We start from the raw sequence: 23,559 nt of genomic DNA, 5'->3' as shown, positions 1-23,559 counted from the left end.
CAGCAGCATCCCACGGGAGCCGGTTCCTTGCCCTTGCATCACCCTGCCCCATGCTGCGGCCAGTATAAAAACTCCTCATGGGTTAAAAGGCACCGTTTTCAGCACAGTTGGAGTGGATGCAGCTTCGGATACAGTCCATACATCTCTGTCCATCCTGGATTCCCTTCTCCTGTCCCCATCCTGAAGCCGGTTTGGACAGACAGCCCCCAGGGAGCAGGATACAGCAGAAAAGTGGGAAGTGAGTACATGGAACAGAGGACCCCCATCCGGTGCTAGCCTAGGTAATGGTCTACAGATTGTAATAGCGTTATAAACCTTAGTCTATGTTTATGGGAAACCACAGGAGTTCAAGTATTTTATTACTGCAAACACTATATACACATTGTTATTGTATACATGGATGTATATACAGAGGAACAGGTTTCATTTTTGGCAATATTAGGGGGAATTTAAAGGCCGAGTTTGCACTCAGTGGCCAGCACAAAGGGAAAAAGCCAAGCTCTTTTCAGTACTTAATTCTAGCAAGTTTGGGCACCCCGGTCCCATTGTGACCCATGCACAGCAGCATCACCCTGACCTGATCTCTCCTTCAAAGCTGAGAGCACCCCACTTCCTCCAACCACAATGGGGCCGTGCCTTTTCGTACCTTGATTTTCACTACCCCAATAGGGGGGTGTTAGTGGACGTTAGTACAGGATTCTCATTTAGCAACTCATCATTCCTCATTTTAAACCGTTAAATTTAGTGCTCCTACAGCACAGCTTAGTGTCAGTCAGCATGAAAGGATTTAAGTGCATTATTACACATCAATACACATATATACATGCATAAACATGTGCACAATACATTTATCTTCCTCTGAAAGAGTACACTGACACCTTATTACCCCCTGTGCCGTCGTTGTGTGAGTGGACAATGCCTTCCAGTCCTTGCAAAGTGATTTGCAGTTAACTGGCCTGATCCTCCTTGCTTTGAGCAGGGTAACGGGGTCACTTCAGCTCCTCACTGCACATCCCACACCACTCCCGCATCCGGGCGCATCCTGGGGATCCCAAAGCAGCTCCCAAGTGCTGAGCTCCAGCAGTGCCCGAGCTTCCAGCCCAACACCATTCCCAAAGCTGGGAATGGGGGCTCGGTGTTGTCAGTCCCTGGAGCTTTGGTAGAGGTATTTAAAGTGTTACATTCCTCGGTGCTGTATCTCATCCGCCTCATCCCAGGCCGCAGCGGGGAGGCTCGAGGGCCACTTCCATGCCCGAAGGGTTAACTGCAATCTGAGCTCTCAGTGACCAGGTCAGCTCTTGTCAAGGCCCCACAGAAGCCAAAAGCTATTTGGGAGGCAAAGGTGCAGGTCGAGAAGGGAAGTACTGTCCCTGAGGTAAGCACCGGTGCTGTGATGGAGGCGGTCCCTGAGGTGCACACTGCTGCTGCGGAGGTGGGGGCCTGCAAGAGGACACAGGAGCCATGGTGAGCCCCACTGACTGCCCCATCACTCACCCCTGCCTGCACTGCACTGCACGGCCACAACCTCAGCTTCCAGCTGAAGCCCCATCTCAAACGGGCTGCGGTCAGATGCTGCTTTCCAGTGCCTGAACCCAGGGTTGAACACAGCATCCTTCCCACAGACCCCACAAGTTTCCCCCCAACACAAGCTCCATCCCCTGCCCCTTCTGGATACGCATGGTTTCCAGCACAGGCATTACATCTTAGAAGTAAAATGAGAAGGAAAGGAAAACTTTCTGCTCAAAGTTCCTGAGCAATGATCCTGGACTGAGCAATAACACTCCCCCATCAGCAGAACGACAGATTCCTGAGCGATCCCTTTTTAAACCAGGTATTTTGAGAGGTGTTTTATTCCCCTGTACACGGGGCTCATCTGGCCCCACAAAAGCATTCTGAATCCTGTTAATCAAAATGTAGCTGTGACAGGGTGTGAAATGAATGCTGTGGGTAATAGCACTGTAGCTCCACAGTGTGAAATGAAGGAGAAGCTTCTTGCAATCAAAGGTCAGTCCTGTGTGTGTACAGAACGTGATGAAACACCCCAGTGCTTACAGAGATGAAGACAATGACAGTATATACACATCAGTGCAAACAGCAGTAGTTATGTGCAATAACTCAGCCAACCTTGTCGGCAGCTTCTGTGCCTGTGGGGCCTGGTACTGCAGAGGTGGGTAGTAAGACTGGTGGTAAGCCTGTTGAGGGTGCTGGTTAACTGGGTAAGATGGGACAGGAAAGGTGTTTGGCTCCATAGCCTATGAAGAAAACACAAGAACATTCACAAACCTGCGCATAGGGAATTGAAACACTTGTTCCATCAGTTAAGGGACATTTAAGACACTTCCTATGGGGGGAAAAGTGACAAAGAGGAGATTGTTCCTACCATAGGGGCACCCCTCGGTGCATAGGGCATGCCATGCGAGAAGCCTTGGTGGTGCTGGTGCCCTCTTGGCTCAGCTTCTGTCCTAGGAGGTGGTGATGGACGTGACCTAAAACCCAACCAGTGTGGAGTGTGTGAGCATGTAACCCTGACAGAATGACTCTGAAGTCCATGAAGCCAAGCACAGTGAACCTGCTGGATGGGTTTATACCATGTCAGCACGTATCAGATGTCAGGAAGATACTTGCAGCAAATCTGATGAACAACATAGCCCTTTCTCTGTTTAGGACCATTACAGAGTCATTTGCCCACCTTCTATTAAAGATGGGACCCAACAATACAAACCCCATCACCAATGGGTAACTTAAAGGCAAAAAGAAAGTTCTCTGCTCCCTCAATTTAAGATGGATTGTCTCTTCTGTCACTGTCCAGGACTACAGGCATCATTTGATGTGGGGGCCTCTGCCTGACATCCCAGGACTGGAACATGCCTGGAGCAAGCACCCACGGACTACTGCAACAGGGCAGAGGAGAAGGAGAGAGGGAGATGTACGTACACGTGGCAGCGCGACATCGCTCCTCGACACCACCGCTTCAGCCTGTCTCGCTTCACAAACGCCAGAGCAGCAGCCACAAGGAGTGGGAGGACCAGGAAGAAAAACACCAGGAGCCCATTCCTCAGCGAGGAGTCTTTGTGGGGAGGGGACAAAGCAACAGAGGGATAAAGAATTACACAGCATCGTAGCTGGGCCCGCTGCGGCTGCATTTGGTCCCATTTGTTCTCCAACTCCCATTTGTCATAGAAGCAAAAGCTAAAGACTCTAAGAACACTGCAAGATCTATGCCCAAGTGTATTAGTTTCTGATTATCTCCTCACATCTGGTCAGAGGTGATAGAACTCTACATGCTCCACTACCCTGGGCTAGCCCAGCACATTGAATTACTAGATCAATACCTCATTTTTCTTCCACTACATTACTGTGAAGATCAACTGAGAGAAAGAGAACTTCTGCCTTTTGGGCTGATCCTAAATCTTCCTCTTCTCCTACTATTGCTTGCCATAGGCAAAGAAGTCAGGTTCTTAACAAGGCTGTACTAAAAGACCTTTCCCTTTTGTTGTCTGATGTCTCGAGGCATCTGTCCTTGCTCCACTGTGATTCTCCAGCCTGTTATTGCACCACCACAGTGTCTTTTCCCTCCACCTCTCTTCAATACCTTAAGCTGGTTGGGGCAGGGACTATGTATGTATTTACTACATGTTGTAAGCATGCTGTCTGCACTCAAATAACAAACACTAGTAAAACAGTGACTTCCCAACCAGCATTGCCCCAGCCCACCTCTGCCACATGAGTGCACATGCAACCATCTGCAGGCACCAGAACAGGGCAGCTACTCATCTCTGCCACCACTGCTAGAAGCAGCGCATCCTTATGGAGATGCAGAGTCAAAGCCATGCATTTGGAACCCATATCCCCAGTGAAATCTCAACTTTTGTTTGGATCTAAGAATGGAAAGGGCTACAATTTCCTGCTTGGAAACAGGGAAGTCCAAGAGGACCTTGATTCCAATGTGTCCGAAATCACCCAGGGGCAATGAAACCAGCCTGGTTCCTTTCCACACCCCCAGCATCCTAGAGCAGAAGCACAAGCCCTTGAGCCCACCACCTCAACTAGAACCGTTTGCAGGTGACACCCAGGGAAGAGGCAACCACCGAGGCATCGCTCTGGAGCCGTGGGGAGCCCTGTGCTCAGCCCCACAGCAGGCAGGGCCACGGCCCCAGAGCAGCCACGACCTTCACTTGCCACTGTAGGGCGGCCCACTGTCCACGCTCCCACCGTAGCCTTTCACGTCGCAGTAAGGAGGGGCCCAGCCTGGTTCACAGTGACAGTTCCTGTTGTTATTGCACACCTGCATTCAAACAGCACAAACACCACAGTAAGGCTATGGAGGAAGCCCATTTTCCACCTGGTTAAAGAGCATGCAGGAACCACAACCATCTGCTCTACCCATCCCACAGCGCTCAGGCTGGAGAACGTTAACCCACATCAACCCCACACAGCCCCTTGGCCAGACATCTCATGCTTGCACATGACTGCATTGGGCAGGATGAGCTTCCAAAGATGAGCTGCATCCCAATGGCTTAAAGACCTTGGCTTTCCCTTTTTGTGTTCTTTTGTTGGGGAGATGCAGAGTTCCAAGTCACATTCCTAACACTGGAACTGGGAAATCTTGCCTGGCAGAAAAATGCCATCTGAAGAGCTTTTGTCACGGGTTTTTTCATTACTGTTACAGGTTCTCTCCCCCAGAGACATTTTATAGAGTGTTTTATAGGGAAACAAACCAGAACACTCGAGTTCCCATCCACCATTTAAAACCTGGCTCAGCTTACCCCAGTTTGGTCCAACTTTTGCTGTTAAAAGGCACTTTTGCCATGAACAGTACCAAAAAGCAGCTTTTGACAGCAAAACCCACCCTCAAGAACCCCTGCATGTATCATCACAATTACTTTCTCTCACATCAGTTGCAGCCTTAAAGAGAGAACAGCAAGACTTCCAAGGGCCAAAAAAGACCAGGATATGGACACTATTGATCAAGAACCTCGTGTTCTTGTAACATGAGACCCTCATGGGGAGACCCAGTCAGTAACAGGAAAAGCCACAGGCTTTACCTTCACCAGTGGATTCCAACAGGCACAGAGGCTCCTGCTCTACTTACCCCATGTCCATGGCACTGCTTCTCCACGTCACAGTCGTAGTTGAGAACAGAGGCACTCACACACTGGAAGTGTCTGCAGATCTGTGTGCACAGATGAAGCAAGGCAGCATCTCACTGACCTGCCCCTCATCATCCCCCCTCTCCGTGCTCCATCAACCACCCTGTGCTCAGCCTCAGGCTACTCCCTGCTAAAGCCCAACTCCACAAACAGCCCTGTACTACAAAAGGCTTCTCAGCATGGGGTTTGAGCTGCCGCTGGGGTCTTTTGTCTCTGGCCTGAATGTAAAGGAACAGCAATTAAGTTGTGCTCAGTGAGATGTGGAATGCACATTCCTGTGCTGGGGCTAAGCCTCAAGGCTTTTCAGAGCAGTCGGATTTGAATTGAAAGTCCTCCTGAAGGCATTTGTGTGCACTTGCTCTTCCCTCTCACAGAGCAAAGATTTTGGCTCTCAGACTTCATTTCTGCTCATTCCATTCCCCATGCACACACAGTGCAGTGCTGGGAAGCGAGGGGCTCACTCAGCTTTGCATTGAGTCCAAGCATCAAGAAGTTAAGGGCCAGGAATACTCCCAAACCAACACAGTTGAAAACTGCATTCACATGAAACCCCCTGAATGACTACAGTAAGAAACCCCTTTTTCACTGTTCATTTACCTTCCCATTACCACATTTGGTGCCTTCATTCACCATTCCTGGGTCCGGGACGTCGGAGCCTAGCTGGAAATCCACACCCCAGCACGTGGTGTCTCGAATGGGAGTCTGGATAATGGCAGGCTTGATTCCAAACACAGGCATGGTTTTCACGTTTTCACATTGCAGCTTCCCACACATGGCATTCCTACAACATCAACACAGCAATAGTGCAGTAACACTTCAATCTGGGCCTAGAGGAAGAGCATCAAGCAGTTGAGATGATGTTTTCTTCCTACTGGAAGACACTACTTGAAAATCACATTGAGGCCAAACACAACTGAGCTGGGCCTCGTTTCAGGGCTGCAGGAGTATGGGTTTATCCCTTCTTGCTGATGGGATCCTTTCTCTGTACATGAACAGCTTTGGGTAAGAACAATCATACAGGAGATGTGAAGCCCCACATCTGATGCATGGATCCCCTGAGGCTACAGAACACACACACGGGAAACCACAGCACCAGCCCAAAAGCTTCAAACCCAGCTACAGAGCAAACAGAGCAAACTCCCTGCAACTCCTACGTGCAAGAGTCAAGGGTAGACAATTTAAACCAGAGGTGAGCAAAGCCAAAGTGTGGAGGCTCTGAAGTGCTAATAACAGCTTCAGAAATGAGGGTAACGCACGTCTGAGCTCTCTCACTGTGGTTTCAGATCGATGCACACATGTCTGCAAGGTTAGATGATGGGGTAACACGTCTCTCCCCAGTGCACCTGCTAGAACACCTCAAACTGATACTGCAGCACGCAAATAAGGGTTCTCAGTGATGCAGTGAGGAACCTGTTGATGCACTGGGCTCAACTCACCAGCTGGAACATTTCTTGTAGTCATGACCATGGAAACCACAGTTGCCAAATCTGTCACCCTTGGAGTTCACTTCAGCAAAACAGATGTTGGGGGCTGCTTTGGCTTCTGCAAGCAGAGAGAGGAACCAAGTTACACAGGGACAGGAACATCTCCTATCATCATGTCTCTTTTACCCAAAGTAATTATGCTGCTACATGTGATTTCCACACAGCAGACAGCTTAAGAACCTGATCAAGACAATAAAGAGGTGAAAATGTCAGCACTACAAGGCTCCAAGAGACAAACAGTCACTTAACATTGAGTCAATTATACCATTTGATAGTTCTTTACCAAAATATCAAACTTAGGTACTTTGTCTTCTTTACAGCCCTATACATTGCTCTAGGAGGGATTAGAGCAAGAAAACTACTACTTCAATCACCAGCACGGTGTTAAACGTAACAAAGGAATCATGTATGAAGACTAAGCCATAAATGCCACTATTTCAAACCCTTTGCCAAAGCTAGCTGGTCTTCAAGGAAAACAAGTAGTTTAATCAACTTAGTGTATTCTTTTAGCTACATCTCCTGTAACACTGTGTTCTTCCTTACTGGAGCCAAAGATATCCTGGCACTGTGCATCATAGTACTGGCAGACCCCGTTGTAGCAATAAGCTTCCTCATTGTGGCAGGGGTGCCCGTTCTGCACAGTGAAGTCTGGCTGGCAGAACTGGGACGTGCCATTGCAGTACTCTGGGAGGTCACACTCGTTGCTACTCGCCCGACACTCGGTTCCTCCAGGAAGGAGCTAAAGAGAAAGGAGGAAGAGGAAACGGCATCAGAAAACAGAAATCTTAGCTCAGTGCTGTGCACCCACACAACAATTCCCTCTTGGATGCCCCAGTGAGGCCAATGCTCTCCTCTTCCCAAGCACTGAGCACTTCCCAGGACCACGGCTGAGCCTCTTACCTGGCAGTTCTTACAGCAGTCACCATAAGCACACACGGCACCGGATCGGAGCCTGCAAGTGCCCGGCTCACAGCAAGGATCACTTTCACATTCCTGAGAGCAAAGTGCAGTGAGCATCAGGAAACATCATCCTCCACCACACAGAGCCCCTTTCCAGCAAGGGAAGCCCTGGCAGTATCTGTAGGAGGCACAGGTTACCAACCTTTGGTGAGCCACAATCACACTCCTCCCCAGCATCCACCAGCTTGTTCCCACAGTACGGGACACTGTAGGTTTCATCAGGCTTGGGAACGTTGAGCAGGCAGCTTCCCCCTTTGTTGAGAGTCAGCTTCTCAAAGTCTTCTGCACTGCAGCTGCTGAAGTTCCTCGATCCCCTGCAACAGGGCACATGCACTTATCTCTACACTGAGCCAACCCATAAGTGCTCCCTTGCTCTGTAGAACAAGGGTAACATTGGCTTTCCCCATGAGCTGCAAGCACAATGTGACTCTTTGCAAGAGTACTTTGAAGTCAAAAGCAACCTGCAAGAACTCAGCACATGGGGAGGGGTGTTTCCATCAGGTACTTACGATGCTCCAGAGTTCATGATGCAACTGCTTGCTCCACAGTGACAGACGCGTTCATCATCGTGGTTCATCCCCAGGTTATGTCCCAGCTCATGAGCCATAATTGATGCAAACATCTGTATACTGATCCTTCCAAACTGCACAACAGTAAAGCAGAAGGAAATGAGCAGGCAGCTTGTACGGAGATTACTTGTGTGCCAAAAAAGACACTTGTGTCATTCGGTCTATATCAGCAGAGAAGCCCTGTCCTACATTCGTGAGTGCTGCACACTGAGAAGGAAAGCTGAGCAAAGGATGCAAAAGATAACAGGAAAGTGCCAGAAACAGCTGAGGACTACATAAAACTCCCCAGTAACCACTTCAGCTTTGTTGTTAAAAGACTCTGAAGTGCAAAACTCTTATCACAATCACATTCACATGTCACTACAGATGTCTCACCACGTTAATGCCTCCTGCGTGGCTCTTGGAGCACACTGTTCCCACGTAGGCCATTCCAGCTGTGCCACCGAACCCCTTCTTCCTGCAGGAACGGGGAGAGAAAAGGGGCATGAATGTGCCAGTTCAGCTTCATGGCTCTTTATGCTTTTGAATTCAGACAACAGTTTGCAGAAAAAGTTGGCATCTTCCCTCGAAATATGAAGAGCTGAATGGTCCACCCTTAAAATCATTTGTTTTCCTTGGCTGTTCCCTGCCTTTCTATTACTGCCAAACTCCACTGATTCCTTTCCTTGTCAGCTTCCTCCTCATTACTCTCTTAACTTGTTTCTACACGGGGGGAAGCATCTTCCCTCTGCCCTTTGCCTGCTTTGAGCAGTGACTTCCTAAAGGCCACGCTATCTACAGAGCAGGAAGTGCACAGGGGCACATGCCCTGGAAGAGCAGAGACAACAGGATAGGAAGCCCTGTGCTAGCTTAAGGCAGTACAGACAGATCAATGTTCTCAAAGCTCAAACCATGCAGCCAGCTTCTGGGCACCAGCTGCAGGAACAACCTTCTCTCCATTAAAATGCAGTGCTCTGCATCAGGTTTCTGCCCATTTTCAAGTGGAAGCAGCCCTAGATGACAAGACAAACCAGTGTACAACCTAATAAAGGATTATCTGAGCGGAAGCTTTACACAATGCAACACACAACACTGCAGGCCATTTGAGACAAGCCAAAAAGATAACACTCAGGGAGGACATTGAATTCAAGGACCACAGAAGCCTTCTGAAAAGCACTTAACACTGATTTGGGAAGCTTTACCAAGTAGCTACACCACAGCAGACTACACTGATTCTCTGCTGAAATACAGCAGCTACTTTTGCTAGCACACTACAGCTGAGCAGGCAGGAAGAGAAGGAGCTTCTTGGGAGTGAGAGGGAAGGAACTGCCACTCACAGGACAAACTGGGCACTGTCATGTCTCCGGCGCAAAACAAGGTTCTTCTCTCGCCACTGCACAAAGTTTGCCAGCACATCACCAGCTCCTCCATCCGTGCTGATGATGTTTTCATACTTCCAGATCTCTAAACCCACCAGTACAACACGGATGTTCAGCATGATGTACATCTGGGGAAGGGAGACACGGAGAAATGTAAGAGCAGTGTCTGGTGTTCTATCGCTTACTGCAAGAATCGTCTTCTTCTGGTTGGGTTTGCTGGTTTGGAACACCATGGTTGGGTTTCCACTGTGGTGCTGCTTTAGCACCACACTCAGGCTCCAACATCACAGCTGAGGGAACAGCTCTAGCTCCTGGCTTGACAAAACCCCCTCTTTCATCCTCACCAAAGCAGTATCAGAACACTCTAAGGTCAAAGCTGACAGAAGGAAGCAGAAGTGCAGGGCTACCGCACACAGCATCACTTAACCCAGCTTTAACTTACACTGTCAAGGAAGTTTGCCAGTTGCACCATGTGTTCTCTTACTTCTGTTTCACTCTTCCCAAAGTCTTCAAACTGCAAGACAAAGAAACTTGGTCATGAAGAGAAGAGATAAAGACAGAAGTTGGAATGGAACGAAGCATTTAAAGACTAGTTAACATGGAAACCACCCTGGCCTTGCTCAAACATCCTGCCAAGGGTGGTGAGGCACTGGCACAGGTTGCCCAAAGAAGTGAATGTTCCATCCCTGGCAGTGTTTAAGGCCAGGTTGGACAGAGGCTTGGGCAACATGGTTTAGTGTGCAGTGTCCCTGCCCATGGCAGGGGGTTGGAACTGGATGACCTTAAGGTCCTTTCCAACCCTAAGTATTCTGTGCTTCTATGCTAATCAAGACAGCAGCATCTTCATTGCTATTGCTCAACATGTCAATAGGGAAGAGAAGGCAGCAAAGGCAGGTGCTGCCACGTGTTTTCCTTACACTCTGAAATTCCTTGCTGATAGAAGCTCTCCATGTCTGACAGTTCACTCTTTTCCTGAAGACTACTGCAGGGAGCACGCTGATACTCAAGATTTAGGTTAGTGCATGTGCATAACCTTGGCTACAGTGTCAGTGTCTTTCCACGATCCATTTGGCAGTAATGAAGACTGAGGGGTTTTCAAGCCAGCCCTTGGGAAGAAGGAAGGGGGAACAACACATGAGCTTTACCTTTTCTTTATCCACAACTATGAAGAGCTCCACGTATCTGGTTTGATGTAGGACTGCTCTCTTTGTCTGGGGAGAAGAGTTTGCAACAGCTTCAGTGTTAGGAATTCAAGTGCAAACCAAAAACATAACCCTGACATCATCAAACTTCACGTGATCCAGAGGGTGGCTTGAGGCACACCCAAAGCACAGCGTGCCAAGACTGTAACCAGAGCCATGAGGTGGAAGCCAACACAATGACAGCTTCTCTGCAAGTGTTTCACCTTCAACTTTAGCAGCACAAAGATTTCCTGTCTCAAAAGCAAGGGATCTTTTTCCTTTCCACACAGGTTTCTTTGGGAAGAAAGCAGCTGGAAGACACTAACAAGCAAATGCCAACAACCTTGAAGTGAAACGTGATGGTTTTCATACTCAACCTTCTACCACAATCGTGTTCCTGTGCAGGCAGGCTTTAAACAACACAGGGACCTCCACACCAAACTGTTCTCCTGATGATTAGGAGAATGGAATAAACACCATAATATTCTCCTGGCTCCCGATGCAATACTTTGTTAATGAGCCTCTCCAATGAGGGCAGTGTTCCTGCCCTTAAAAGCCCCACAAAGCTCTGCCTGTGAATAATGCAAGCAGCCACTCGCCTCTCGCTGCTGTAGGCAGATGGAGAAAGAAACTGCAACTGCTTTGTTGAAGCAACTGAGTTTCCCAGCAGCGTAGGAAGGCCTCAATCAGAAGCCTTTAGGTATGTGCTAAGCCCCAGGAAATCCGATAAGCTGCTTCCATACTCTGAGGTGAACACTCCAGAACTCATTACTGTGGAGAAAACAGTGCAGCACTTACTCGCAGCAGCTGAGTCATGCTGGGATGGTGATCTTCCTCCCTGTGCTCACTGTCGTGGTCTTCAGCAGTTACTCCACACATTGTGGGCTCTTTCTTCACGTTATCCAATCGATATAAAATATGCTCAGAGCCAGAAGAGGAATCCATGGGCTCAATCCCATAGGTGATGTTCCCCATCATCACCATGCCCCTAAAATGTAACAGTGGATGAGAAATCCTCGTTAAGCACAGAGGCTATTCACCCAGATTCTTACAGTAAAACACAAGAACAGTTATTCTTTGGTATCTAAAGGCATGTCTATATCTCAGTCCTGGCAAACCAGTAGGCTTCATTTCAGGCCTGAGAGCAGTCAAATGGGAACACACTGGTGTTCCCTGCTCCAGTCCTGCACTGTGCACAGCTCTTTGAAGTGATCATCTACACAGATCAGAACAAGCCAACTTTGTGTCACAGAGCAACTGATTCAACTGCCATCAACCAACTTACTCAATGGCATTGCAAATACCAGTTGAAATGGTGTTGGGGCAGAGAAGCTGCCCAAAGGCACCCACTGCTGAACCCCAGCTCAAAACAGAGCAAGAGCTTTGTTTCAAGCTCAGCAGATACAAGACTCAGGTGGCAGCTGAGACACAAAACAGGAGTTGTGCTACCTGAGCCCCGAGCAAGTGCTGAGAGCGACCATAGAATCCAGGCTCCCCTCCACGTATCCCTGATAATGGCAGTGATCCTACAAGGGAAAACAAGGAAAACATATATTTCATCTTGTAATACATGATTCCAGGTTGGTTCAAGTCACCTTTGGTAAGGGTACAAAAAGAAAGAAACCCTACCTGGACATCTGGATGCTCAGATTGCAACTTTCCCTCCTTGTTATAGGTATAAACGGTGAAATCTTTGGGCAGCAGTTCTCTGTAAGGAAAGGGGAGAAGGAATACTGGAGGAATTGCATGGAATGACTCTAGCAAGATGATCCTGTCAAAAGCATCCCAAATAGCAGTTAAATAAGGAGACATTGAAAAGGAAACCCCTCCAAAAATAACAAAGAAAACGGGAATTTCCACAGCAAAATGCAAGCTATCAGAATGCTGGAACCCTTAATGAAATCCAATCAACCACCTCACTCCAGCTGTGCAAAACAAGCATCAGAACCCATTAAACTGTGCTAATTTCATACAGGAAAAGAAATATTCACAGCCCTCAGCATCCTGTGTCTGACTTCTCCTCCCCACTTCCGGAAGGAAGTGCATTGGGAAAGTCTCCCACGATGAAGTGTGCTGGTCTGTAGTGGTGAACCCACTGAATTCCCATGTCTCTGAGGTCAGGGGCTTGGCAAGTGGCAGCTGCAGATCCCCAAGGGCTTGTGCAGTGAAACAGTTCCGTGTCTTTTGACAGTTTGAAGACAGAGCTCTTTAAGAGCCTGATAAAAGGGAACTTAGATTGGATCTAAGGAGGAAATTCTTTCCTGTTAGGGTGCTGAGGCACTGGAACGGGTTGCCCAGGGAGGTTGTGAATGCTCCATCCCTGGCAGGGTTCAGGGCCAGGCTGGACGAAGCCTTGGGTGCCATGGTTTAGTGTGAGGTGTCCCTGCCCACGGCAGGGGGTTGGAACTGGATGATCTTAAGGTCCTTTCCAACCCTAACTATTCTGATTCTATGATTCTAACTTGCCAGTGCTGCAAGTAGCCCTAGTAAACTAAACTCAAGGCAGACAACATCTATATTGTCTGTGAGTTACGGGTATTGTGGCCTCAGATACAGTCAGCTTCCTCATGTAGTATCCGTGTGCTACTGAGACAGGAAAAATGAGAGCCCTGAAACAATAAACAAACCCCATAAGAAAGTGAAAATATTGACTTGCAATCCAGCTCTGTTTGTTTCTCTTTAGATGTGAATGGAGAGTCCATCCCCCCCCATTCCCCACATCCCTCTGAGTAAACGGCAGCTTCCTCCAGCGAATGGGATCACCAGGGCTCAGGAGTTCCACACAGTTCCTGGCTGAGAGCCGAGGCTGTGGGACTCAATCTGCTTTCACAGAGCTGGTGTGGAACTGTACTCCTCAAAGAGCCTCAAGGGTCAGGGCGTGCTACCTGCCAGCTCGAAACGCAGACACACAGATGGAGTTTAATACCTGCAGAAAAGGAACTCATCACTTACTTGTTCTTTTCTAGATGAAGCGTGTATTCTTTGCCCTCTATCTCAACAGCATAGGACACCTTGTCCTGTGTAGAAAACAACAGTTGCATTTTACTCATGTTAATGAGGAAAATGTTCTTTGAGATCAGAAAAAGCTTGGCAGAAAACACCCTGTGAGCTCCATTACCACCACCACAGCATTCAGAGCACCACTGTCACCTTCTGTAGCTCAAGGCCAGGCTGTGATGCTGATCTTAAATACAGCTGCAGTTGCTGGAGATGCAGCTATTAAATTCAGGGTTATAGAGACTCCTTTCAAATATCTCAGTCAAGAACATGCAGGTTCAGGTCTCCCATTTGAAGTGGGCTTCCAAGGAGAAAAAGGTGCAAGGAAGAGACATCATTATAAATCCCTGGCTCCTGCTGTCACCACAGTGCTGGTCCCTTGTCTCTCCTGATATCCAGCACACAAAAGGACCATACACTAGGACTGCTAGGTACTGAGTTAATTGCACCCAAACACGGAAAAGCCACATGTGGGTGAGCCTGAAACCTATTTTATTATCCCTACCTCTGGAACCTGGCATCGCTTCCTGTGTAACTGGGGAAAAGTCACATGAAGGAAGAAGCTGTTCCAAAATAGCTTTGTGGTTTTCTCACTCCTTGTTTTTAAGACTTCCATAGAAAAACCTCTTAGTTACAGCTGGAAAAGGACAGCACAGTTCTATTGCTGAACATTTGCAGTGAGCCAGGACCCCCACAGGCTTGTGTTAGCCAAAAGCTGCACACAGCAACCAGGGTCCTGACGTGTCCTTTTGTAAGGATAGACTTGTTTGCTGCTAGATGAGCCCAACAGGGTTTTGTGGGAATTCAGATCAGTTTTTTTGGGGGGGACACACGTGAGGATGTAGATGCTAAACTGAAGGCATTTTTAAGGTACCTGTACAGAGGAGACGTTGAAAGCCTCTCGCCGTTCTCTTCCTAACCTCTGTGGGATTACAACTTCATAGGAAGACAACAGAGAAACCTGCTGGAAACCTGGAAAGCAGAAGGGAAACACTGGCTGCAGAAACAAGGAGGGCAAGGCACAAGGAAGAAAATGACCAGAGAAGCTGTGGCTGCCCCATCCCTGGCAGTGCTCAAGGCCAGGTTGGACACAGGGGCTTGGAGCAAGCTGCTCCAGTGGAAGGGGTCCCTGCCCATGGCAGGGGGTGGAGCTGGAGGAGCTTTAAGCTCCTTTCAACCCAAACCAGTCTGGGATTCAGACCCAAACAGAAAAAGCCACAGACCTTGATGCTCGCAGAGCAAACCTCAGAGCAAAGGATGCTCAGACTGCCTTGTAAATTCACTTTTCAAAGTGAAAGCCTCACATTCCAGTTACTGTCTCCCAAGTGTCCCTAGCACCCACCATCACTTGCCATCAGCAGGAATCAGAGCATTTACCAAAGCAGGTCAGCACAGAGAACTTGCTCAAGGACACACAGAAAGATGCTGTCAAACCAGGCATCCTGTGCTGGGAGGCTGCAGAACCAGCCCACCCTTGTCCATCATAGCCAAAGCCTGACATGAGGCCAGTGCTACTCATTATGTTCTTAGAGAGCTCTTCAGGACCTTATTAAAACAAGCAAGCCCCACACAGCATTTGCAGATCACTTTCTAAATGTTTTGCATGTGCACCACCAGAAAGATGCTCCGAAGCAAACACAGGTTTGGTCCAAGTTTCCTTTATAAGGCAGCAGTTTCTGCAAGAAACTGTCTCAATGTGTAACCCATAATAAACTGCACATGTCAATGACTTTTCTCATCTGTGGCCACTGCCTGGCTTCCTGGGAAGCAGGAGCTTGGTTCAGGGATTGCAGGCGGCATTGAGAGCAATGGTTTTAATAGCTCCTGGCGATGGAATCAGTGAGCTCATCACAGCAGCCTGAGCTTCTGACCTGGAGGGAGGGGGAATGGAACAGTTATCCTCCTTGTCACCCTCCAGAAACAAGCACCATGCATTAGGGCTCGCTGAGAGCCTCCAAAAGCTCTCAGAGATACTGATGCACTGAGATCCTGCATTAGTAAAACCAGCCACCTCCCCACTGATATCCCCCAAGCAGTCAGATGGCTCTCAACATCTCCCCCATCACATACACATCCATTTGGGGATCACGGATGCATCGCAGTGCGCCTGCTTTGAACACAACAGTTTTGCCACACAGGCACAGGCTGTTTCTCAGGGGTCACACAGCAGCATCACTGCAGAAGCTCCATTCATTACAGTGATTGCTGGGAAGAAAAAGGTATTAAAGCCGAGATAAACTTCCTGAAAACAGGTCAGAGGCTACAGAAAGCCCATGGCAACACCTCCTTGGCCTGAAAACCATGGTGGGAAGGGCTGCTTCCTGCCCTGGGTGAGAAGCACAGACTAGGCAAACAGCCCCTTGTCATTCCTCACTCCCAATGACACGTTCCACTCACAGCCAGCCCCGAGCTCCTCGCACGTCGCTGCTCCACACTTGTTCCCAACAAGAAGCACTTCAGTGAGCAGGGATGCGACGCTGGAATTGGGGAGGCTCTCAGGACACAGGCTGCAGGAGCAGGGGTGGCTCCATTGAGGTGCTTGGAAAGGAGCACGCTTCCCAAGAAAGCAGCTTGGAAGCATGAGACAAAGGAGTGAATCATCCCATGGAATGAGCAGGACTGGGAGGGAGTTCTGGGAAGGGTGCAACACTGCGAGGCTTCCTCTTGGAGGCAAGAGTGCAGCTTTCAACCATGGAATAGCCCCTGTTTGCTGCTGTCTCACCTTCCCTGCACTACCCTCAGTGTGTAGGGAATTGTGGCCTTCATTGTGGGCACAACTTGGAGGAGGAGGATGTGTTGGTCTTGATGAACAAACTAAACTGTAAGGGTAGGAAGGCACCACCTCACTTCCCAATGGAACCAACAGGAGAGGAGCAGCCACACATTACAAGTTCAGACTTAACTGCAAAGAGCTCTGCTTTTAACTGCCAGACCCCTTCCCTCTCCTGGCATCCTTCCTTCCCTCATGCTCCAGGACACAATCAAACTGATCCCCAGCCCCTGATGCACAAAGGGGTTTGTTCTGTGGGGTTCTCGCAGGCTGGAAGCGCAGCACCCCCAGGACAGCAGCACCGTTCCTGCAGGCATCAACACACACCAGCCCTCACTTTCCATGCTGACTGCCCCACACAATGTTTCATGCATCACCAGCAGCCCTCAAAGAGGGCACTGGGCTCATTAATCAGAAATCCAGTGAAAGGGACAAGTGCAACAAAGCAGAAATGAGAACATGCAAAAGACAACCCTGTAAAGCTTCACCCCCACACAGGTTGGTTAGGAAGGGACAGGCCTTTCTCCTACCAAGAAACACCCACAGAGATAAGGCCCTAAGCCAGCAGCCCGGTCCCAGCTCGCACCCAATGCTCCTGTCAGTGGCTGACACATTCAGACCTTCCCTCACCCTGGGAATTGAGACACATTCGACCTGACCCAATTAGCACAGGCGAAATTCCCACCAGGACAAGGCCATTTGCTGCTACCACAGCACTGTAGGGAAACGCTGGGCTCTAGTGTGATGGGAAGGCATCAGCAGATGCGTTCCTGCAACCACATCCCTGTTAACAATGCTACCTGCCAGGCAGGACTTATTACCCATAAGAATTCATATGGATATTTCAAGCCAAAGTAGAGGTGGTTTAATTCACAGCAGTGAATTAAAGGAGGAAAGGCAGAAGTGACAGCAAAAAGCCAACCTGGATGGATACTCAGCTGCTGTCCACATAAGAGCTCTGAAGATGCTCACATTCTCTTTTCCTATACAGTTTTTTGTGGCTTCTTTTTCACCTCTTTGGAGAAGCTTCACAGCAATACCATAAGCATGGTCCTCAAACACAGCAGTCTGCAACAGATTCTGCAGGACTTGTACTTGGGCGCTTCCTGCCACTGGCCAAAACTGATCTGAGCTGCACTTCACATCCCCACCATGAATGTGCTTCTTATCATTCATTCCTGGGTCTAACAATACTGGAGACTGTACTTCCAAGGAGCAAAACACAATTACATCCACTATATTTATCTTGTCCCATTAAAGACTGACTTTAATTACCAAGTATTGGAGGCAGCAGGGAAGATGTGACTCACCTTCCCTTCCCGCCCCAAATCCACAGCAGGAATTTGGTGCATGTTCCATGGCATGCATGAGCTTGAAAACCACTGGAACATGTCAAGGCCATTCCAGCTCTCCCAATGCTGAGATAAGGATTCATTCCACCACAGGTAAGGTTTACATGCAGCAGAGGTCAAGCTGCATCTCCCATCTCCATACACATCAGCAGATCGTTGGCTCAGCTGCAGAAGGGCAAAAAGCCCTTCCCACACGGAGCAGGGTTGGATTCATGGAGACAAGGCAGTGCCTGTGCAGCTCCACCTATGCTCTGACCACCCCATTGGATCCCCCACATGTGATACTGGAGAGCATCACCCTGTACAACAAGCAAACGCTCTGATGCTGCCCCAATTCACCTCCCAGTGAGCAGCAGTGATTTTAACCTCTCATTAGCCACATGCATCTGAGTCAAAGATGCACGTTGCTAAAGCATTAAATACACCAACTCATTAAATTAACCACTGTTATAATCAGCTACAATTAATAGCTGAGGTCAGCTCACCAGTCATTTGACATTTAGGCAGCAGGCTGCTCACTGGAAGAGCTGCCAAAGGCTTTACACAGCCACCCTTGGGTCCCAGGATCTCCAACAAGTATCCTGATGTCCAATGGATTGCCCTGGTGCTTTAAGTAAAAACCAGTGCTTGGTATTTCCTTATGGAACCCATTTCTTTGACATTCACATTGGGCTCTACTTCCCAGTTAGACAGAAAGGGGATTCAAACCAAGACAGGGCAGTGCAGGGAGACCTCACCAGTACCAAGGTTTACGTGTGCTGTGTGCTCATGCATCTCCCCAGGTTAATCTTTCTTCCCTAGCAGACAGCAGGGCTGATTCACTTGTTGTTTAACCTACTCTAACACTCATTTCCTCTCCTAACAGGCTCCTGCACCCCTCTTGCAATTATTTCACCCTTAGACGATTAATCCACCTCAGCAGAACACTTTGTACCAGTCCTTCCAAAGCTACGTCCTTCTATCACATCCTTCTCTCGTGTGCCCACACAACTGGGACTGGTTAAGGCTTCAGATCAAGTGGGTCTCCTTGTGTCACAGGGCCTTTTTGAAGGTAGGAAAAGGTGAGCAAATGTCACAGCAAGAGAAGCAAACTCACCTACTTTGATTTAGTGCTCACCTGGAATACTGGTTTAACGTTACAGCTGGCAAGAGCAGGTCATGCAGTTTCTCTTGGTTAATGAGGATACCGTGCTCTTCCACAGCAATACTGCCTAGAAAATCCTTACCTCCCTCCTGCTGGAATCCTGACCCATGCTGTCAGAGTTTCCTGTCTAGACTCTATTCCTTCTACCCCTTCTAAAGCCAGCCTAATGTGTCTGTGAGACAGCAGCTACTCCTGTTCCACACTGAGCTACGGCTCCTGCGCTCTGGTGGGTCTCAGCATCCTCACCACCTTGGAACCTTCTTCATGGAGACACAGAGCAAAGCCACGTTACCCTCTGTGGTGCAAGACAATTCATCTCCCCCCCCACCCCAGGCCAGTGGATCTCACACCCGTGACAGCCTGGCCCATGGAGAGCAGCCCCTTGCCCTCAGAGCCCACTCATTTCCTCCGCATCCCATGGGCTGTGTGGGTCTCAGCTGGAATCACGCAGCAGAGGTTATGGGAACGCTGCTCTTCAGCCACCAAAGGAAAGCACCCAACCCAAACCCAGCCACAGAACAGAGCAAATCAGCTTCTTTGTTATCATCATTCATTTTAGCCTGAGAAACGAGAACAATCAAGACAAGCAAAAACTACAACTTCCTCCTGAAAGCAGAGCGCTACAAGGGGCGGCATCAGCTCCCTTCTCTTTAGTCTTCACTTGGAGGAAACAACCACAAACCCTGCTGAATGAGCATCCCAGGTTGGGTGAAGCAGAGCTGTGCTCTTCATGATCTGAACCAAGGACTCAGTCAAACACTGAAACCAAGGGTACAGACACTAAGAACTGTAAAGCACAGTGAGGCCATCCTGGTGGTGTGTGGTACCCAACAGCAAGGAAGAGATGAGCAGCAAAGCCACAGTCCTTACCTAGGGCAATGCCAGGCGGTTTCTGGATGAGTTTATCCAGCCTCCTATGGACACAAAGGAGATCTCCACCACACAAATCCCTTGCGGCTACGCATCCCTGGATGATTATGCTCATGCAGGAATTCTCCATTAATAGTTGTGGGGCACACCCCATTTCTGTCTCATATCCCTGTTTAGTGAGGAGCATCCCAAGCACTCCCATTCCAACCCAAAAGTTGGGAGTCCCTGCATAAACTGAGGCAGGCGACTCGTTCCTCTCCCCTTCTCCTTCATGCTGAGACCAAGGGATCTCACTGCAGAATTAGCTGGGTCAGAGACTTCCAAAGGCAGCAAAACCACTGCCCATCCTCAAGGACCTGCATTTCCTCCCACTCACAGGTAGGAACTAGAACATTACCCCTCAAAACACTGACCAAAGCAGCAGGAGCATGAGCATCCAGCATGCTGCAGATGGGTCATTGAAGCCTTCCCTCCTCAGAGCTCCATCAAGGCAGTTCCCAATGCGCTGTCCTGCTCCACCAGCATGGGAGGGATACCCAATGCAAGAGCACCGTTGCTCAGCATAAAGCATAAGCGATGCATCCCGAGATCCCTCCCTTAGGATGCCTGATCTAAAACTATGCATTAATGATGAGCACGCAAGTTTAACACATCCCTTCAGGAGGGGGAAAACAACCAGAGGAGACGTTTCTGCCTATGGCATAGCTATAACAGCAGATTTGGCACCAGAAAAGCCCATAAACGGAACACTTTCAATACATAAACAGCCCATACCGAGAGCACGGCACCAACTTAGGAGCCCACAGACAGAGCCGGCTGTCCCTTCACTGCTCGCTGGCACTGCCCTGGCTCCACAACGACCCAGACCCACGGCTATAGGGCCCCGCTGCCCCTTCTCTCGCCCCCCGCCCCGCAGCACAGCACCGCGGCCCTCCGGACCCCCGTGCCGGACTCAAGGGGAGGATCCCCCCCCGGGACCGCAGTTACCAGCCCCGACGAAGGGCCGGGGGCAACCGGATCCCGCCGGCGGGGCCCCAAGGGGAAGGGGAGAAGGAGAGGCCCGAAGGCCGGCGCGGAAGGGCCGAGGGGAGGTTGGGAGGTGTCGGAGCAGGCCCCGCCGCACTCACCCTCACGGGCCGGCTGCCCGGGCGCGACCAGCAGCAGGAGGCAGAGGCAGCTCCGCGCCGCCCGGGCCCAGGTCCTAACCCAGGCCCAAGCCATGGAGCTCCGCGTCCGCATCACCGCAGCCCCCGTCCCTCCCCACACCCCCGGCTGGGGCGCTGGGTCCGGCCGGCGGCCCGCGGCCTTATGGAGCCGGGCCGGGGCCTGCGCCGCACCGCCCCGGGGCGGGGCCGGACCGCTCCGCTCCGCCCGGGGAAGGGGCTGCGCCGGTGGCCGAGCCGAAGCGCGTCGGCCCCAGCGACTGCGGTGCAAAGAGCGGCCGAGGGATGGAGCCTGCGGAAAGGCGTCCGTAACCCCCCGTTATTGAAGGTAAACAAGCGATATACCCCACAGCGACTGCTTAAAACTCATTCGAACTACAGAACACCTCCCAGCAACAGCCCAGCTGAACGGGGACGCGGACACAACGCCTCCTTCTTTGGCCTTTCCTCCCCCAAACCCCACGTTACATTGGGAGCATGGGGTTATTTGCTCCACTCCCTTCCCCAAGGGATGCTGAACAAGCGCCTTGGGCTCCAACTGTACTGGGGAAGGGTGGTTTTAAACAGCCAAGGGTCACGTTCCCCCTCCAACCCCAACCTGCATCCTCTCCACCTACCACGTGTATGGGGCTTGCTGACAAGCACCATAAATAAGACAGAGGAAGGGGTTTGGATGCAGTCAGGACCCTTCCATGTGCGGGAAGGGTCCAGCTGGCACTGGGAGCACAGCAGCACCTCCAAAGAGGGGCAATGGCACTTCCCCAAACACACTGTTATCAAGTGATGTGCTTGGCTTCCAGCTGAGCCACGTACCTGTCCAGAACCGTGCTTGGCATTTCCAGTGTAGCGACCACAAGGCACCGAGGGAGAGGGATTAAAGGAGGGAAGAGAAAATGAGCCAGAGGAAGACTGCTGGAAACAGGCTGCAGCTTGTCCGGATGTCGAGGGTCAAGGACAGGATCCCAGTTCCTAGATCCTGTAGTTGGATCCTGTATTGCATGTAGCTTCTAGGATCTACAGCTCATCCAAATGTAGAGGGCCAAGAACAGGATCCCAGTTCTTAGACCCTGTATTGGATGTGGTTCCTAGGATCTATGGGTTGTCCAGATGTAGAGGGTCAAGAAGAGGATCCCAGTTCTTAGACCCTGTATTGGATGTAGCTCCTAGGATCTACAGCTCATCCAGATGCAGAGGGCCAAGAACAGGATCCCAGCTCTTAGATCCTCCAGTTAGACACTGTATCAGATGTAGCTCCTAGGATCTACAGCTCATCCAGATGCAGAGAGTTAAGGACAGGATCCCAGCTCTTAAATCCTGTATCGGATGTAGTTCCTAGGATCTACAGCTTGTTCCGATGTAAAGGGTCAAGAACAGACCTCAGCCTGCTCTTAAAGAGCAGAGCGTGCCCTTCTCCTCACTCACAGCTCTCCAGGCACAACAAACAGCCAAGACAAGGGGGTCTCCCTATGCCAATGGGTTTGTACAAGGAGGAAAGCAGCTGCGATAAAACCAACCTGCTCCCTGACCATCCAAGCTGGTTTAGCTCCTCCTCGGGGCTGGGAGATGGTCTGGCCAATCCTGGAAACCATTCCCTGTCTTCCCATCAACAGGAATTTTGCTCAAGGGAGCGATTCCCATTTGTTTCCAAAGGAGCTCAAGGGGACAGAGGCTGTTTCCCCGCCCCTGGCTCGCAGCCTCCTCCAGCCCATGGCCTGCTCCTGCCTTGGCTCGTATCTCGTCACCGCAGCCGTTAAGCTCTTCCCAAAGCCACTCGGCTGCCTCTCAATCGCTACCGAAGGTGCTGCCCCAGGCACCGGGACACAACCCGGCTCCAGCAGCTCCCCCACCCGGCGGCCTCGTTCACCGCAGCGAACGAGCCGAAGCCTCCAGCCCGGGGCACGAGGACGGGGGGTGTGTTGGTATTAACACCGAGAAACAGCTCTCGGTACCCCCGGTGAGCGCTACCCGCCCGGATGAACCCACTGCCCGTAACAGGCACCACACGGGAGAGCTGCGACGACGCCTTCCCGGTGCAGGCAGCGGCTCTCCGGGGGAGGAGGAAGGAGGACACGGTGTGCGCCCTAATGCAGGTGGAGAACCGCGAGTACCGGGGCGAGCAGCACGGGGCAGCAGCGGAGCCTCGCTCCGCCAGCACCGGCATTGGGCCGCTCCGACCCGCGTCCCGCACGGCTCCCACTGCGCCCCAGCAACTCACACGGAGCGGGAGAGCGCGTCCGGAGAGCCGAGGCTGAGATCCGGGACCGGGACCGGGACCGGGACCCGGAGCAGGGAGCCGGGATCCGGGAGCCGGGATCCGAGACCGGGATCCGAGACCGGGAGCCCCCTCCCAGCACGGCGAGCAGAGGACGGACCCCGCCAGTCCCGAGACCACGCCCCCACCCTTGCTTATAGGCTGTCCGTCCCTCCCAAGCAGCCAATCACCTCTTCGCTTAAAGCTCACTTCCTCCTTACCTCACCGCAGACTCTCTAGCAGCCTCTTCCTCCTTCTAGTTGATTGGCTGCGAGCGCCTATTCCCCGCCCCCTGTGCGAAACGGCGTGC

At 50.6% G+C, this 23,559-nt stretch overlaps 1 protein-coding gene across 2 annotated transcripts; it reads right to left on the bottom strand.

Moving 5' to 3' along the window:
* Positions 1-636: 636 nt before the first annotated feature.
* On the bottom strand, positions 637-21,089 carry ADAM9 (ADAM metallopeptidase domain 9). 2 transcript variants are annotated; one of them, XM_061349694.1, is made up of 22 exons: positions 20,963-21,089; positions 14,574-14,671; positions 13,655-13,719; positions 12,332-12,410; positions 12,152-12,228; positions 11,501-11,690; positions 10,667-10,732; positions 9,964-10,035; positions 9,480-9,649; positions 8,539-8,620; positions 8,104-8,237; positions 7,737-7,908; positions 7,535-7,627; positions 7,178-7,373; positions 6,587-6,692; positions 5,748-5,931; positions 5,093-5,173; positions 4,180-4,285; positions 2,935-3,067; positions 2,381-2,486; positions 2,125-2,252; positions 637-1,440 (listed from the first exon to the last, which is right to left on the bottom strand). In XM_061349694.1, exons 1-22 carry the CDS (start codon positions 21,072-21,074, stop codon positions 1,326-1,328), a joined length of 2,565 nt encoding a protein of 854 aa, XP_061205678.1. In that variant the 5' UTR covers positions 21,075-21,089; the 3' UTR covers positions 637-1,325. The 2 variants fall into 2 exon arrangements, with proteins under 2 accessions (XP_061205678.1, XP_061205677.1); XM_061349693.1 differs by lacking the exons at positions 637-1,440; positions 2,125-2,252; positions 2,381-2,486 and having other exon boundaries at positions 2,938-3,067; positions 4,170-4,285.
* Between the last annotated feature and the right edge of the window lie 2,470 nt (positions 21,090-23,559).

The sequence above is a fragment of the Neopsephotus bourkii genome, unplaced genomic scaffold (assembly GCF_033783945.1).
Source record: "Neopsephotus bourkii isolate Nb327-2 ecotype Australia unplaced genomic scaffold, CSIRO-AGI_Nbou_v1 NB_457, whole genome shotgun sequence".
NCBI classification, from domain to species: Eukaryota; Metazoa; Chordata; class Aves; order Psittaciformes; family Psittacidae; genus Neopsephotus; species Neopsephotus bourkii.
The sequence above is the reverse complement of the archived record's forward strand: the minus strand, read 5'-3'. Positions and strand labels throughout refer to the sequence as shown.

Excerpts from the sequence above, each read along its gene's own strand:
- ADAM9 (XM_061349694.1), bottom strand. The coding sequence starts at position 21,074 with ATGCGGACGCGGAGCTCCATGGCTTGGGCCTGGGTTAGGACCTGGGCC. Across the intron at positions 10,036-10,666 it reads TAGTTGTGGATAAAGAAAAG|TTTGAAGACTTTGGGAAGAG; the intron begins GTAAAGCTCATG and ends TTTGTCTTGCAG. Across the intron at positions 2,253-2,380 it reads CACCGAGGGGTGCCCCTATG|GCTATGGAGCCAAACACCTT; the intron begins GTAGGAACAATC and ends TTTTCTTCATAG.